At 45.8% G+C, this 17,205-nt stretch overlaps 3 protein-coding genes across 3 annotated transcripts; all 3 read left to right on the plus strand.

Moving 5' to 3' along the window:
* Positions 1–1,076: 1,076 nt before the first annotated feature.
* Positions 1,077–2,811, plus strand: LOC139212973 (E3 ubiquitin-protein ligase TRIM39-like). Its single transcript, XM_070843567.1, has 2 exons — positions 1,077–1,213; positions 1,323–2,811. Exon 2 carries the CDS (start codon positions 1,340–1,342, stop codon positions 2,738–2,740), a length of 1,401 nt encoding a protein of 466 aa, XP_070699668.1. The 5' UTR covers positions 1,077–1,213; positions 1,323–1,339; the 3' UTR covers positions 2,741–2,811.
* Positions 2,812–6,589: 3,778 nt separating this feature from the next.
* On the plus strand, positions 6,590–8,334 carry LOC139213473 (nuclear factor 7, ovary-like). Its single transcript, XM_070844180.1, has 2 exons — positions 6,590–6,726; positions 6,836–8,334. The coding sequence occupies exon 2, from the start codon at positions 6,853–6,855 to the stop codon at positions 8,251–8,253; it is 1,401 nt and encodes a 466-aa protein (XP_070700281.1). The 5' UTR covers positions 6,590–6,726; positions 6,836–6,852; the 3' UTR covers positions 8,254–8,334.
* Positions 8,335–12,109: 3,775 nt separating this feature from the next.
* LOC139213041 (E3 ubiquitin-protein ligase TRIM39-like) lies at positions 12,110–13,844 on the plus strand. The gene is made up of 2 exons (XM_070843653.1): positions 12,110–12,240; positions 12,350–13,844. Exon 2 carries the CDS (start codon positions 12,367–12,369, stop codon positions 13,765–13,767), a length of 1,401 nt encoding a protein of 466 aa, XP_070699754.1. The 5' UTR covers positions 12,110–12,240; positions 12,350–12,366; the 3' UTR covers positions 13,768–13,844.
* The last annotated feature ends 3,361 nt before the right edge of the window (positions 13,845–17,205 follow it).

The raw sequence follows: 17,205 nt of genomic DNA on the forward strand, positions 1-17,205 counted from the left end.
GTCAGCACCTCTAAGTCTGAGGCCGTGGTTCTAAGTTCCAAGTATACTAAGTTTAAGCTTGAAGCTGAAGCTAACATGAAGCTTCAGGAGTCTAAATGAGACAAATGAGGTGAACGCTACGTCTTTTTAGCCTGAACTTCTTTCTGTGTGTCTCCAAAAAAACACACATTTTAAGTTTGACTAACTCACACTGACAAATAAAATGAGAGACTCTAACCTCAACCACTTTCTCTAAACCCTGAATCTAGCTACAGCACAAAGAGCATTTCAATTCATTATATTTCACTTCTGGAAATCTAATAAAACAAAACGACAACAAACTAGAACCAGAGACACACAGACAGGAACATCACACATTCTTATATATCACATATATCTCACCTTCTTTTTGATTTCCCCCCATTCATATCGTTTCTTTCTATTTATTCCTCCTCTGTCTAAACTGTGCATGTTTTTTATATCTCCTCCTGTCAGCTGTAATGATGTAAATGTCCCCGTCGTGGGACTAATTGAGGAACATCTTATGCTCCTCATTTAACTCTCCTGTCCTGTTTGACTTTGCCAGTGGTGGTAACTTTAACTTTGATTAGATTGTTCTGCAGAACTCCTCTTCTGTTAGACTTTATAGAGTTAAATGGTTTGAATGGTTGGGGGGGAAGGACACAGTCTCTATGGATCACAAGCAGAATTATTACTATTTATTACTACTTACATACATTATTCCATGCAGCACCCCTTCAGGCAGATACTACCCCTCTCCAACCATGTTACCCCTTTCCCTCCATGTTCAATCATATCATTGGTAATTCATGAACTTATGATTGAACATCTCCACAACATTCAGCCTACGTTCAGACTATTTTTGAATATAAACATAACTGATCTGCCACATCTTGAACACACCATAAGTCTGCTTTCCCAGCAAGGAATCAGTCATTTCCTGAAACTGAGACAAACCCCTGTGTTACATGTGAAGTAAAAGCATGTAGCAGAGCCGGTCTGACTCCATCCATCACCTGACTCACCTGAGACAAACCAGGAAACAGTTTGTTATTTTTCCTCAGTGAGGAGAGAGACACAGACTGAAGAGCAGACGATCAGATTCATCTTCAGACCAAACTACCAACTTTCTCTGAGTGAGTTCAGCTACAGGAGAGAAAAGTGGAAACTACAACACTGCTGCTTCAACCTGCCGAGTCTCCAAACACTGCATGTGAGTTTGACTAAAAACTGGAGTCACACTGAAAGTAAACTTCATTGTAGTTAGGAGAGAAGGGAGGGGAGCTGTGGCTGACTGTGTTCCCTGTCTGCTGTGTTTTCAGCTTCACTCACAGACAAAATGGCTTCCAGATCAGAGGAGGATCTCTGCTGTCCGGTCTGTCACGACGTCTTCAGACATCCTGTTGTTCTGTCATGTAGCCACAGCTTCTGTAAAGACTGTCTGCAGAGCTGGTGGAGAGAGAAACAAACACAGGAGTGTCCACTTTGTAAGAGAAGATCTTCAAAGCCAGAACCTCCTTTAAGCCTGACGTTAAAGAACCTGTGTGAGTCCTTCTTACTGGAGAGAGATCAGAGAGCTTCAGAGGCTCTCTGCAGTCTGCACTCTGAGAAACTCAAACTCTTCTGTCTGGACCATCAGCAGCCGGTGTGTATCATCTGCAGAGATTCAGAAAAACACACCAACCACAGATTCAGACCAATTGATGAAGCTGCACAACAACACAAGAAGAAACTTCAGGAAACTCTGAAGCCCTCAAAGAAGAAGTTAAAGGTTTCTGAACAAGTTAAAGTGAAGTTTGATCAAACAGCAAAACACATTAAGGTCCAGGCCCGACAGACAGAGAGGCAGATTAAGGAGCAGTTTAAGAAGCTTCACCAGTTTCTAGAAGAGGAAGAGGAGGTGAGGATGGCTGCACTGAGGGAGGAAGAGCAGCAGAAGAGTCAGATGGTGAAGGAGAAGATGGAGGCTCTGAGCAGAGAGATAGCAGCTCTTTCACACACAGTCAGAGCCACAGAGGAGGAGCTGAGAGCTGAAGACGTCTCATTCCTGAACAACTACAAGGCTGCAGTGGAGAGAGTCCAGCAGCGCCCCCTGCTGGAGGATCCACAGCTGCCCTCAGGAGCTCTGATAGACGAGGCCAAACACCTGGGCAACCTGACCTTCAACATCTGGAACAAGATGAAGGACATGGTCTCCTACTCTCCTGTGATCCTGGACCCAAACACTGCACATCCACAACTCATCCTGTCTGAAGATCTGAGCAGCGTGAGAGGAGGAGAGAAACAGCAGCTTCCTGATAATCCAGAGAGGTTTCATTGTTATGTAAGTGTTCTGGGATCTGAGGGCTTCACCTCAGGGACTCACAGCTGGGATGTCGAGGTTGGAGACAACAGAAGATGGTTTTTGGGTCTGTTAGCAGAGTCTGTCCAGAGGAAGGGAGACATACAGTCTGGATTATGGAGAATAGGATTCTATGAAGGTAAATACTCAGCTTGGTCACCACCAGCTCTGTCCACTGATCTCATAGTGCAGAAGAATCCTCAGAGGATCAGAGTGAATCTGGACTGGAACAGAGGAAAGCTGTCGTTCTCTGATCCTGATACTAACACACACATACACACCTTCACACACACCTTCACTCAGAGGATGTTTCCAATCATTACCACTATGGATAATCTCCCAGTGAAGATATTACCAGTGCAGGTCAGTGTGACAGTGGGACAGAGCAGTCAGAGATAAAGAGGATGAAGCTGCACCTGTCCTCCACCTGTCTCATTATTCTCATTATTCCAAAGACGCATATTTTAGTTTCAGCTATTGTCCTTCATTGTTTTTATTTTCTCTTTGTTATTTAGTTTGAAAATCTACTTTTTGTTTCTACTGACGATCTTTTCATGTGTACATTGTTCTGATCTTTATCTCTGGTCTGTTCAGGATTTGTCTCTTTATTATTAATACTGAATCATTTTAAATTGTTGTCCATGTTTTAATTCTCTTCACTTGTGTGTGTTGAGTCATGAAGACCAGCAACCGCTGTTTGGAGAAGAAAAGGGAAGACACCTGTCGCACACACACAACCTGATGTTAATGTCCATAATGAGAAGAAGGAGGACTGGAAACCTGCTGTGAGAGTCTTTCAGGGAATAAACTGAACTCTGAACTCTGCTGATTACAGCTGTGTATGAATGTGTTTCTCTTCATGTTTTGGGAGGTTAAAGGTCAGAGAAGTAGATGAATGTTGTGGAATCAAATATTGAGACTGATATAAAGTCTGGTATATTCTAGTTGACTGGGTGCAGATGCTGGTGGTGGGCAGATGAGATCATTCTGCTGATTTGGGGCTATAAAAGAAGGGACCTTTGCATTGTTTAGTCAGAACTGTCCAGGATTTAGTCTTGTTCAGGTCTCAGGCATCGACAGTAAACCTCTACTGTTTTGGACAGTGTTATAGAAAGGATCCCCACAGAGAGAGACCTGGAAGATCCTTTTTGCTAAACAGACAGCTGTCCCATGTTTGTCCTCAAAGCCACCAGACTCCATTGAGAAAAGCTGTGATTTTACGTTGCTGAACACAAAAAGAGTTGACAGTTCTGTTGCTGTGACTTTGGTGTTTTAACACGTTAGTTCAGAACCCAACTAACTCTGTAAAACAGCAAAGCCATATAAGATAATAAACAAGGTTTTTAAGTGTCTTGGGTTTCTTGAAAGGTGCTTTATTAATCCAAGTTATTACTGTCATCATTCTCATTATTATTGAAATAAATGCTTTTAATACAACCATCTGTCTTTCCAGTTGTCGTCCAGTGTTTATTCTCACGTTAAGTAATGTAGCTGACACATTTAAACTGAGGTGGATTCTTTTAGGGTAAAAGTCTTCTCCTGCCGCCCTCTCCACATCTACTGTAGGAGATACACTGACAACAGAAAAGGACCTCATGCCACCACACTTCAAATAATCTGAAGTAACCCTTTCAGTGCAGGAACATGAATAAAAACAGACAGAAAGATGCAAATATGTTGGATCAGTCACCTTTTGTAAGTCCCACCCCCACCAGCACTTTTCAGAGATGCTGTGCTTCCATCTTGTGGAGGAAACACATACGACAGCTTCAGCTTCAGCCGGATGAGTTTGTGATGCAGGAGTAAAGATGCTAAAGGACAAGTTCACAACATTACAAGTCAGTAGTCAGACGGCCATGAGTACATTTAAACTGTTTTAGCTGTAATTGTTCCTCCTGCTCACCCCCAATGAATCGCCGCCTAATCACGGTGGGGGAGTTTGTACGCCCCTGTGAGCCTGGGAGCTGTGTTGTCGGGGGCTATAGCTCCTGGTAGGGTCTCCCAAGGCAAAGTGATTCCAGGGGAGGGGCCAGCGGAACCGAAAGATTAATGTTCCTTCACCCAGGTTAGAGAAACCGGGGCCTCCTTCTGGAGCCAGACCTGGGAGGGGAGCCCGCCGGCGAGCGTGTGGTGGCTGGGCCTGGATTCACGGGGCCCACCTGGGCCAAGCACGAAGGAATAATGTGGAACCGCAACCCTGTGGGCTCACCACCTGCAGGGGCCGCTATAGGGGTTGGGTGCATGGAGAGCCAGGTGACAGGCCAAGGTGGGGTCCTGGGCGTGCGCATCCCTGGCATCGTAGACTGGCTCTATGGACATGGAACATCACCTCTCTGGAGGGGAAGGAGCCGGAGCTGGTGCGGGAGGCTGAGCGCTACCAGCTAGATATAGTTGGGCTTGCTTCCACGCACGGTGTCGGCTCTGGAACCAGACTCCTGGAAAGGGGCTGGAATCTCTCCTTTTCCCAAGTTTGTCAGAGCAAGAGGTGCCAGGTGGGTGTGGGGATACTCATGAGTCCTTGGCTGAGCGCCGCTGTGTTGGAGTTCTCCCCGGGGAACAAGAGTGTCGCCTCAATGCGACTACGGGTTGTCGCGTGGAGGTCAGTGACAGTACCTGTGGATTGTCAGACCGGGGTGGTGGTCCCCATTTTCAAAAAAGGGGACCGGAGGGTTTGCTCCAATTATCGGGGTATCACACTACTCAGCCTTCCTGGGAAAGTCTACTCCAGGTGCTGGAAAGGAGGCTCCGCCCGATTGTCGAACCTCAGATTGAAGAGGAACAATGCGGTTTTCTTCCTGGTCGTGGCACAGTGGACCAGCTCTTTACCCTTGCGGGGCTGTTGGAGGGGTCATGGGAGTTTGCCCATCCAGTATACATGTGTTTTGTAGACTTGGAGTATGGGGTACCGGATTCATTGCTACGAGATGTATAACCAAAGTGAGAGCTGTGTCCACATTCTAAGCGCAAAGTCAGGCGTGTTCTCAGTGGGTGTTGGACTCCACCAAGGCTGCCCCTTATCACCGATCCTGTTGGTGATTTTCATGGACAGGATCTCAAGGCACAGTCGAGGTGAGGAGAGCGTCCGGTTTGGGGACCTCAGAATACATGATGTGGTTCTGTTGGCTTCCTCAGACCGTGACCTTCAGCAGGCGCTGGAGCGGTTTGGGATGAGGGTCAGCACCTCTAAGTCTGAGGCCGTGGTTCTAAGTTCCAAGTATACTAAGTTTAAGCTTGAAGCTGAAGCTAACATGAAGCTTCAGGAGTCTAAATGAGACAAATGAGGTGAACGCTACGTCTTTTTAGCCTGAACTTCTTTCAGTGTGTCTCCAAAAAACACACATTTTAAGTTTGACTAACTCACACTGACAAATAAAACGAGAGACTCTAACCTCAACCACTTTCTCTAAACCCTGAATCTAGCTACAGCACAAAGAGCATTTCAATTCATTATATTTCACTTCTGGAAATCTAATAAAACAAAACGACAACAAACTAGAACCAGAGACACACAGACAGGAACATCACACATTCTTATATATCACATATATCTCACCTTCCTTTTGATTTCCCCCCATTCATATTGTTTCTATCTATTTATTCCTCCTCTGTCTAAACTGTACATGTTTTTTATATCTCCTCCTGTCAGCTGTAATGTTGTAAATGTCCCCGTCGTGGGACTAATTGAGGAACATCTTATGCTCCTCATTTAACTCTCCTGTCCTGTTTGACTTTGCCAGTGGTGGTAACTTTAACTTTGATTAGATTGTTCTGCAGAACTCCTCTTCTGTTAGACTTTATAGATTTAAATGGTTTGAATGGTTGGGGGGGAAGGACACAGTCTCTATGGATCACAAGCAGAATTACTACTATTTATTACTACTTACATACATTATTCCATGCAGCACCCATTCAGGCAGATACTACCCCTCTCCAACCATGTTACCCCTTTCCCTCCATGTTCAATCATATCATTGGTAATTCATGAACTTATGATTGAACATCTCCACAACATTCAACCTACGTTCAGACTATTTTTGAATATAAACATAACTGATCTGCCACATCTTGAACACACCATACGTCTGCTTTCCCAGCAAGGAATCAGTCATTTCCTGAACCTGAGACAAACCCCTGTGTTACATGTGAAGTAAAAGCATGTAGCAGAGCCGGTCTGACTCCATCCATCACCTGACTCACCTGAGACAAACCAGGAAACAGTTTGTTATTTTTCCTCAGTGAGGAGAGAGACACAGACTGAAGAGCAGACGATCAGATTCATCTTCAGACCAAACTACCAACTTTCTCTGAGTGAGTTCAGCTACAGGAGAGAAAAGTGGAAACTACAACACTGCTGCTTCAACCTGCCGAGTCTCCAAACACTGCATGTGAGTTTGACTAAAAACTGGAGTCACACTGAAAGTAAACTTCACTGTGGTTAGCAGAGAAGGGAGGGGAGCTGTGGCTGACTGTGCTCCCTGTCTGCTGTGTTTTCAGCTTCACTCACAGACAAAATGGCTTCCAGATCAGAGGAGGATCTCTGCTGTCCGGTCTGTCACGACGTCTTCAGACATCCTGTTGTTCTGTCATGTAGCCACAGCTTCTGTAAAGACTGTCTGAAGAGATGGTGGAGAGAGAAACAAACACAGGAGTGTCCACTTTGTAACAGAAGATCTTCAAGGTCAGAACCTCCTTTAAACCTGGTGTTAAAGAACCTGTGTGAGTCCTTCTTACTGGAGAGAGATCAGAGAGCTTCAGAGGCTCTCTGCAGTCTGCACTCTGAGAAACTCAAACTCTTCTGTCTGGACCACCAGCAGCCGGTGTGTATCATCTGCAGAGATTCAGAAAAACACACCAACCACAAAATCAGACCAGTTGATGAAGTTGCACAACAACACAAGGAGGAACTTCAGGAAACTCTGGAGCCCTTAAAGGAGAAGTTAAAGGTTTCTGAACAAGTTAAAGAGAAGTTTGATCAAACAGCAAAACACATTAAGGTCCAGGCCCGACAGACAAAGAGGCAGATTAAGAAGCAGTTTAAGAAGCTTCACCAGTTTCTAGAAGAGGAAGAGGAGGTGAGGATGGCTGCACTGAAGGAGGAAGAGCAGCAGAAGAGTCAGATGGTGAAGGAGAAGATGGAGGCTCTGAGCAGAGAGATAGCAGCTCTTTCAGAAACAGTCAGAGCCACAGAGGAGGAGCTGAGAGCTGAAGACGTCTCATTCCTGAACAACTACAAGGCTGCAGTGGAGAGAGTCCAGCAGCGCCCCCTGCTGGAGGATCCACAGCTGCCCTCAGGAGCTCTGATAGACAAGGCCAAACACCTGGGCAACCTGACCTTCAACATCTGGAACAAGATGAAGGACATGGTCTCCTACTCTCCTGTGATCCTGGACCCAAACACTGCACATCCAGACCTCATCCTGTCTAAAGATCTGAGCAGCGTGAGACTAGGAGAGAAACAGCAGCTTCCTGATAATCCAGAGAGATTTCATTGTTTTCTAAGTGTTCTTGGATCTGAGGGCTTCACCTCAGGGACTCACAGCTGGGATGTCAAGGTTGGAGACAAAAGAAGGTGGACACTGGGTCTGTTAGCAGAGTCTGTCCAGAGGAAGGGAGACATACAGTCTGGATTCTGGTTAATAGGACTCTATGAAGGTAAATACTCAGCATGGTCACCACCAGCTCCAGTCACTGATCTCGTAGTGCAGAAGAAGCCTCAGAGGATCAGAGTGAATCTGGACTGGAACAGAGGAAAGCTGTCGTTCTCTGATCCTGATACTAACACACACATACACACCTTCACACACACCTTCACTGAGAGGATGTTTCCAATCATTGACACTTGGGATAATCTCCCAGTGAAGATATTACCAGTGCAGGTCAGTGTGACAGTGGGACAGAGCAGTCAGAGATAAAGAGGATGAAGCTGCACCTGTCCTCCACCTGTCTCATTATTCTCATTATTCCAAAGATGGATATTTTAGTTTCAGCTATTGTTCTTTATTGTTTTTATTTTCTCTTTGTTATTTAGTTTGAAAATCTACTTTTTGTTTCTACTGACGATCTTTTCATGTGTACATTGTTCTGATCTTTATCTCTGGTCTGTTCAGGATTTGTCTCTTTATTATTAATACTGAATCATTTTAAATTGTTGTCCATGTTTTAATCCTCTTCACTTGTGTGTGTGGAGCCATGAAGACCAGCAACCGCTGTTTGGAGAAGAAAAGGGAAGACACCTGTCGCACACACACAATCTGATGTTAATGTCCATAATGAGAAGAAGGAGGACTGGAAACCTGCTGTGAGAGTCTTTCAGGGAATAAACTGAACTCTGAACTCTGCTGATTACAGCTGTGTATGAATGTGTTTCTCTTCATGTTTTGGGAGGTTAAAGGTCAGAGAAGTAGATGAATGTTGTGGAATCAAATATTGAGACTGGTATAAAGTCTGGTATATTCTAGTTGACTGGGTGCAGATGCTGGTGGGGGGCAGATGAGATCCTTCTGCTGATTTGGGGCTATAAAAGAAGGGACCTTTGCATTGTTTAGTCAGAACTGTCCAGGATTTAGTCTGGTTCAGGTCTCAGGCATCGACAGTAAACCTCTACTGTTTTGGACAGTGTTATAGAAAGGATCCCCGCAGAGAGAGACCTGGAAGATCCTTTTTACTAAACAGACAGCTGTCCCATGTTTGTCCTCAAAGCCACCAGACTCCATTGAGAAAAGCTGTGATTTTACGTTGCTGAACACAAAAAGAGTTGACAGTTCTGTTGCTGTGACTTTGGTGTTTTAACACGTTAGTTCAGAACCCAACTAACTCTGTAAAACAGCAAAGCCATATAAGATAATAAACAAGGTTTTTAAGTGTCTTGGGTTTCTTGAAAGGTGCTTTATTAATCCAAGTTATTACTGTCATCATTCTCATTATTATTGAAATAAATGCTTTTAATACAAACATCTGTCTTTCCAGTTGTCGTCCAGTGTTTATTCTCACGTTAAGTAATGTAGCTGACACATTTAAACTGAGGTGGATTCTTTTAGGGTAAAAGTCTTCTCCTGCCACCCTCTCCACATCTACTGTAGGAGATACACTGACAACAGAAAAGGACCTCATGCCACCACACTTCAAATAATCTGAACTAACCCTTTCAGTGCAGGAACATGAATAAAAACAGACAGAAAGATGCAAATATGTTGGATCAGTCACCTTTTGTAAGTCCCACCCCCACCAGCACTTTTCAGAGATGCTGTGCTTCCATCTTGTGGAGGAAACACATACGACAGCTTCAGCTTCAGCCAGATGAGTTTGTGATGCAGGAGTAAAGATGTTAAAGGACAAGTTCACAACATTACAAGTCAGTAGTCAGACGGCCATGAGTACATTTAAACTGTTTTAGCTGTAATTGATCCTCCTGCTCTCGCCCAATGAATCGCCACCTAATCGCGGTGGGGGAGTTTGTGCGCCCCTGTGAGCCTGGGAGCTGTGTTGTCGGGGGCTATAGCTCCTGGTAGGGTCTCCCAAGGCAAAGTGATTCCAGGGGAGGGGCCAGCGGAACCGAAAGATCAATGTTCCTTCACCCAGGTTAGAGAAACCGGGGCCTCCTTCTGGAGCCAGACCTGGGAGGGGAGCCCGCCGGCGAGCGTGTGGTGGCTGGGCCTGGATTCACGGGGCCCAGCTGGGCCAAGCCCGAAGGAACAATGTGGAACCGCAACCCTGTGGGCTCACCACCTGCACGGGCCGCTACAGGGGTTGGGTGCATGGAGAGCCAGGTGACAGGCCAAGGTGGGGTCCTGGGCGTGCGCATCCCTGGCATCGTAGACTGGCTCTATGGACATGGAACGTCACCTCTCTGGAGGGGAAGGAGCCGGAGCTGGTGCGGGAGGCTGAGCGCTACCAGCTAGATATAGTTGGGCTTGCTTCCACGCACGGTGTCGGCTCTGGAACCAGACTCCTGGAGAGGGGCTGGAATCTCTCCTTTTCCCAAGTTTGTCAGAGCGAGAGGTGCCAGGTGGGTGTGGGGATACTCATGAGTCCTTGGCTGAGCGCCGCTGTGTTGGAGTTCTCCCCGGGGAACAAGAGTGTCGCCTCAATGCGACTACGGGTTGTCGCGTGGAGGTCAGGGACAGTACCTGTGGATTGTCAGACCGGGGTGGTGGTTCCCATTTTCAAAAAAGGGGACCGGAGGGTGTGCTCCAATTATCGGGGTATCACACTACTCAGCCTTCCTGGGAAAGTCTACTCCAGGTGCTGGAAAGGAGGCTCCGCCCGATTGTCGAACCTCAGATTGAAGAGGAACAATGCGGTTTTCTTCCTGGTCGTGGCACAGTGGACCAGCTCTTTACCCTTGCGGGGCTGTTGGAGGGGTCATGGGAGTTTGCCCATCCAGTATACATGTGTTTTGTAGACTTGGAGTATGGGTTACCGGATTCATTGCTACGAGATGTATAACCAAAGTGAGAGCTGTGTCCACATTCTTGGCGCAAAGTCAGGCGTGTTCTCAGTGGGTGTTGGACTCCACCAAGGCTGCCCCTTATCACCGATCCTGTTGGTGATTTTCATGGACAGGATCTCAAGGCACAGTCGAGGTGAGGAGAGCGTCCGGTTTGGGGACTTCAGAATACATGATGTGGTTCTGTTGGCTTCCTCAGACCGTGACCTTCAGCAGGCGCTGGAGCGGTTTGGGATGAGGGTCAGCACCTCTAAGTCTGAGGCCGTGGTTCTAAGTTCCAAGTATACTAAGTTTAAGCTTGAAGCTGAAGCTAACATGAAGCTTCAGGAGTCTAAATGAGACAAATGAGGTGAACGCTACGTCTTTTTAGCCTGAACTTCTTTCTGTGTGTCTCCAAAAACACACACATTTTAAGTTTGACTAACTCACACTGACAAATAAAACGAGAGACTCTAACCTCAACCACTTTCTCTAAACCCTGAATCTAGCTACAGCACAAAGAGCATTTCAATTCATTATATTTCACTTCTGGAAATCTAATAAAACAAAACGACAACAAACTAGAACCAGAGACACACAGACAGGAACATCACACATTCTTATATATCACATATATCTCACCTTCTTTTTGATTTCCCCCCATTCATATTGTTTCTATCTATTTATTCCTCCTCTGTCTAAACTGTACATGTTTTTTATATCTCCTCCTGTCAGCTGTAATGATGTAAATGTCCCCGTCGTGGGATTAATTGAGGAACATCTTATGCTCCTCATTTAACTCTCCTGTCCTGTTTGACTTTGCCAGTGGTGGTAACTTTAACTTTGATTAGATTGTTCTGCAGAACTCCTCTTCTGTTAGACTTTATAGAGTTAAATGGTTTGAATGGTTGGGGGGGAAGGACACAGTCTGTATGTATCACAAGCAGAATTACTACTATTTATTACTACTTACATACATTATTCCATGCAGCACCCCTTCAGGCAGATACTACCCCTCTCCAACCATGTTACCCCTTTCCCTCCATGTTCAATCATATCATTGGTAATTCATGAACTTATGATTGAACATCTCCACAACATTCAGCCTACGTTCAGACTATTTTTGAATATAAACATAACTGATCTGCCACATCTTGAACACACCATACGTCTGCTTTCCCAGCAAGGAATCAGTCATTTCCTGAAACTGAGACAAACCCCTGTGTTACATGTGAAGTAAAAGCATGTAGCAGAGCCGGTCTGACTCCACCCCTCACCTGACTCACCTGAGACAAACCAGGAAACTGTTTGTTATTTTTCCTCAGTGAGGAGAGAGACACAGACTGAAGAGCAGACGATCAGATTCATCTTCAGACCAAACTACCAACTTTCTCTGAGTGAGTTCAGCTACAGCAGAGAAAAGTGGAAGCTACAACACTGCTGCTTCAACCTGCCGAGTCTCCAAACACTGCATGTGAGTTTGACTAAAAACTGGAGTCACACTGAAAGTAAACTTCACTGTGGTTAGGAGAGAAGGGAGGGGAGCTGTGGCTGACTGTGCTCCCTGTCTGCTGTGTTTTCAGCTTCACTCACAGACAAAATGGCTTCCAGATCAGAGGAGGATCTCTGCTGTCCGGTCTGTCAGGACGTCTTCAGACATCCTGTTGTTCTGTCATGTAGCCACAGCTTCTGTAAAGACTGTCTGAAGAGATGGTGGAGAGAGAAACAAATACAGGAGTGTCCACTTTGTAAGAGAAGATCTTCAAAGCCAGAACCTCCTGTAAGCCTGACGTTAAAGAACCTGTGTGAGTCCTTCTTACTGGAGAGAGATCAGAGAGCTTCAGAGGCTCTCTGCAGTCTGCACTCTGAGAAACTCAAACTCTTCTGTCTGGACCATCAGCAGCCGGTGTGTATCATCTGCAGAGATTCAGAAAAACACACCAACCACAGATTCAAACCAATTGATGAAGCTGCACGACAACACAAGAAGAAACTTCAGGAAACTCTGAAGCCCTTAAAGGAGAAGTTAAAGGTTTCTGAACAAGTTAAAGTGAAGTTTGATCAAACAGCAAAACACATTAAGGTCCAGGCCCGACAGACAGAGAGGCAGATTAAGGAGCAGTTTAAGAAGCTTCACCAGTTTCTAGAAGAGGAAGAGGAGGTGAGGATGGCTGCACTGAGGGAGGAAGAGCAGCAGAAGAGTCAGATGATGAAGGAGAAGATGGAGGCTCTGAGCAGAGAGATAGCAGCTCTTTCACACACAGTCAGAGCCACAGAGGTGGAGCTGAGAGCTGAAGACGTCTCATTCCTGAACAACTACAAGGCTGCAGTGGAGAGAGTCCAGCAGCGCCCCCTGCTGGAGGATCCACAGCTGCCCTCAGGAGCTCTGATAGACGAGGCCAAACACCTGGGCAACCTGACCTTCAACATCTGGAACAAGATGAAGGACATGGTCTCCTACTCTCCTGTGATCCTGGACCCAAACACTGCACATCCAGACCTCATCCTGTCTAAAGATCTGAGCAGCGTGAGAGGAGGAGAGAAACAGCAGCTTCCTGATAATCCAGAGAGGTTTGATTATTTTAAACGTGTTCTGGGATCTGAGGGCTTCACCTCAGGGACTCACAGCTGGGATGTCGAGGTTGGAGACAACAGAAGATGGTTTTTGGGTCTGTTAGCAGAGTCTGTCCAGAGGAAGGGACGCATACAGTCTGGATTCTGGAGAATGAGATTCCATGAAGGTAAATACTCAGCAAGGTCACCATCGGCTCCAGTCACTGATCTCGTAGTGCAGAAGAATCCTCAGAGGATCAGAGTAAATCTGGACTGGAACAGAGGAAAGCTGTCGTTCTCTGATCCTGATACTAACACACACATACACACCTTCACACACACCTTCACTCAAAGGATGTTTCCAATCATTTACACTTGGGATAATCTCCCAATGAAGATATTACCAGTGCAGGTCAGTGTGACAGTGGGACAGAGCAGTCAGAGATAAAGAGGATGAAGCTGCACCTGTCCTCCACCTGTCTCATTATTCTCATTATTCCAAAGACGCATATTTTAGTTTCAGCTATTGTTCTTTATTGTTTTTATTTTCTCTTTGTTATTTAGTTTGAAAATCTACTTTTTGTTTCTACTGACGATCTTTTCATGTGTACATTGTTCTGATCTTTATCTCTGGTCTGTTCAGGATTTGTCTTTTAAACTGAACTCTGAACTCTGATGATTCCAGCTGTGTATGAATGTGTTTCTCTTCATGTTTTGGGAGGTTAAAGGTCAGAGAAGTAGATGAATATTGAGGAATCAAATATTGACATATCACACGATGTAAATGTAACGTCCTGATTAAGTATTGATTAAGATGAAGTAGGAATTGATAAAGACATGTAACACGATGGTTAGTATGACAGGAGTGTTGATCAGTTAACAAAGGTGATGGAACATGTAACCAATCAATAAGTGTGAATCAATGTAACCAGAATGTCACCAAATATCACATTTTATTCTCTTTTTAAATCTGTTGTTTGACACATTGTTTGAACAAATGTACTGAGGAAGAGTTGGAGCCTGATGGTGTCAGCAGGAGCTGCTGTGGATCAATAGAAATAATAAGTGCTCAGTAATAATTCCCAGGTAGGACAAAGTGATCAGGTCACATTAAGGTCAGAGGGACAAAGTCCTCCTGGTAAAGTCTGGTATATTGTAGTTGGCTGGGTGCAGATGCTGGTGGTGGGCAGATGAGATCATTCTGCTGATTTGGGGCTATAAAAGAAGGGACCTTTGCATTGTTTAGTCAGAACTGTCCAGGATTTAGTCTTGTTCAGGTCTCAGGTATCGACAGTAAACCTCTACTGTTTTGGACAGTGTTATAGAAAGGATCCCCACAGAGAGAGACCTGGAAGATCCTTTTTGCTAAACAGACAGCTGTCCCATGTTTGCCCTCAAAGCCACCAGACTCCATTGATAAAAGCTGTGATTTTACGTTGCTGAACACAAAAAGAGTTGACAGTTCTGTTGCTGTGACTTTGGTGTTTTAGCACGTTAGTTCAGAACCCAACTAACTCTGTAAAACAGCAAAGCAATATAAGATAATAAACAAGGTTTTTAAGTGTCTTGGGTTTCTTGAAAGGTGCTTTATTAATCCAAGTTATTACTGTCATCATTCTCATTATTATTGAAATAAATGCTTTTAATACAACCATCTGTCTTTCCAGTTGTCGTCCAGTGTTTATTCTCACGTTAAGTAATATAGCTGACACATTTAAACTGAGGTGGATTCTTTTAGGGTAAAAGTCTTCTCCTGCCGCCCTCTCCACATCTACTGTAGGAGATACACTGACAACAGAAAAGGACCTCATGCCACCACACTTCAAATAATCTGAACTAACCCTTTCAGTGCAGGAACATGAATAAAAACAGACAGAAAGATGCAAATATGTTGGATCAGTCACCTTTTGTAAGTCCCACCCCCACCAGCACTTTTCAGAGAAGCTGTGCTTCCATCTTGTGGAGGAAACACATACGACAGCTTCAGCTTCAGCCGGATGAGTTTGTGATGCAGGAGTAAAGATGTTAAAGGACAAGTTCACAACATTACAAGTCAGTAGTCAGACGGCCATGAGTACATTTAAACTGTTTTAGCTGTAATTGTTCCTCCTGCTCTCCCCCAATGAATCGCCACCTAATCGCGGTGGGGGAGTTTGTGCGCCCCTGTGAGCCTGGGAGCTGTGTTGTCGGGGGCTATAGCCCCTGGTAGGGTCTCCCAAGGCAAAGTGATTCCAGGGGAGGGGCCAGCGGAACCGAAAGATCAATGCTCCTTCACCCAGGTTAGAGAAACCGGGGCCTCCTTCTGGAGCCAGACCTGGGAGGGGAGCCCGCTGGCGAGCGTGTGGTGGCTGGTCCTGGATTCACGGGGCCCATCTGGGCCAAGCCCGAAGGAATAATGTGGAACCGCAACCCTGTGGGCTCACCACCTGCAGGGGCCGCTACAGGGGTTGGGTGCATGGAGAGCCAGGTGACAGGCCAAGGTGGAGTCCTGGGCGTGCGCATCCCTGGCATCGTAGACTGGCTCTATGGACATGGAACATCACCTCTCTGGAGGGGAAGGAGCCGGAGCTGGTGCGGGAGGCTGAGCGCTACCAGCTAGATATAGTTGGGCTTGCTTCCACGCACGGTGTCGGCTCTGGAACCAGACTCCTGGAGAAGGGCTGGAATCTCTCCTTTTCCCAAGTTTGTCAGAGCGAGAGGTGCCAGGTGGGTGTGGGGATACTCATGAGTCCTTGGCTGAGCGCCGCTGTGTTGGAGTTCTCCCCGGGGAACAAGAGTGTCGCCTCAATGCGACTACGGGTTGTCGCGTGGAGGTCAGGGACAGTACCTGTGGATTGTCAGACCGGGGTGGTGGTCCCCATTTTCAAAAAAGGGGACCAGAGGGTGTGCTCCAATTATCAGGGTATCACACTACTCAGCCTTCCTGGGAAAGTCTACTCCAGGTGCTGGAAAGGAGGCTCCGCCCGATTGTCGAACCTCAGATTGAAGAGGAACAATGCGGTTTTCTTCCTGGTCGTTGCACAGTGGACCAGCTCTTTACCCTTGCGGGGCTGTTGGAGGGGTCATGGGAGTTTGCCCATCCAGTATACATGTGTTTTGTAGACTTGGAGTATGGGGTACCGGATTCATTGCTACGAGATGTATAACCAAAGTGAGAGCTGTGTCCACATTCTTGGTGCAAAGTCAAGCGTGTTCTCAGTGGGTGTTGGACTCCACCAAGGCTGCCCCTTATCACCGATCCTGTTGGTGATTTTCATGGACAGGATCTCAAGGCACAGTCGAGGTGAGGAGAGCGTCCGGTTTGGGGACCTCAGAATACATGATGTGGTTCTGTTGGCTTCCTCAGACCGTGACCTTCAGCAGGCGCTGGAGCGGTTTGGGATGAGGGTCAGCACCTCTAAGTCTGAGGCCGTGGTTCTAAGTTCCAAGTATACTAAGTTTAAGCTTGAAGCTGAAGCTAATATGAAGCTTCAGGAGTCTAAATGAGACAAATGAGGTGAACGCTACGTCTTTTTAGCCTGAACTTCTTTCTGTGTGTCTCCAAAAACACACACATTTTAAGTTTGACTAACTCACACTGACAAATAAAATGAGAGACTCTAACCTCAACCACTTTCTCTAAACCCTGAATCTAGCTACAGCACAAAGAGCATTTCAATTCATTATATTTCACTTCTGGAAATCTAATAAAACAAAACAACAACAAACTAGAACCAGAGACACACAGACAGGAACATCACACATTCTTATATATCACATATATCTCACCTTCTTTTTGATTTCCCCCCATTCATATCGTTTCTTTCTATTTATTCCTCCTCTGTCTAAACTGTGCATGTTTTTTATATCTCCTCCTGTCAGCTGTAATGATGTAAATGTCCCCGTC

The sequence above is a fragment of the Pempheris klunzingeri genome, chromosome 2 (assembly GCF_042242105.1).
Source record: "Pempheris klunzingeri isolate RE-2024b chromosome 2, fPemKlu1.hap1, whole genome shotgun sequence".
Lineage (NCBI taxonomy): Eukaryota > Metazoa > Chordata > Actinopteri > Acropomatiformes > Pempheridae > Pempheris > Pempheris klunzingeri.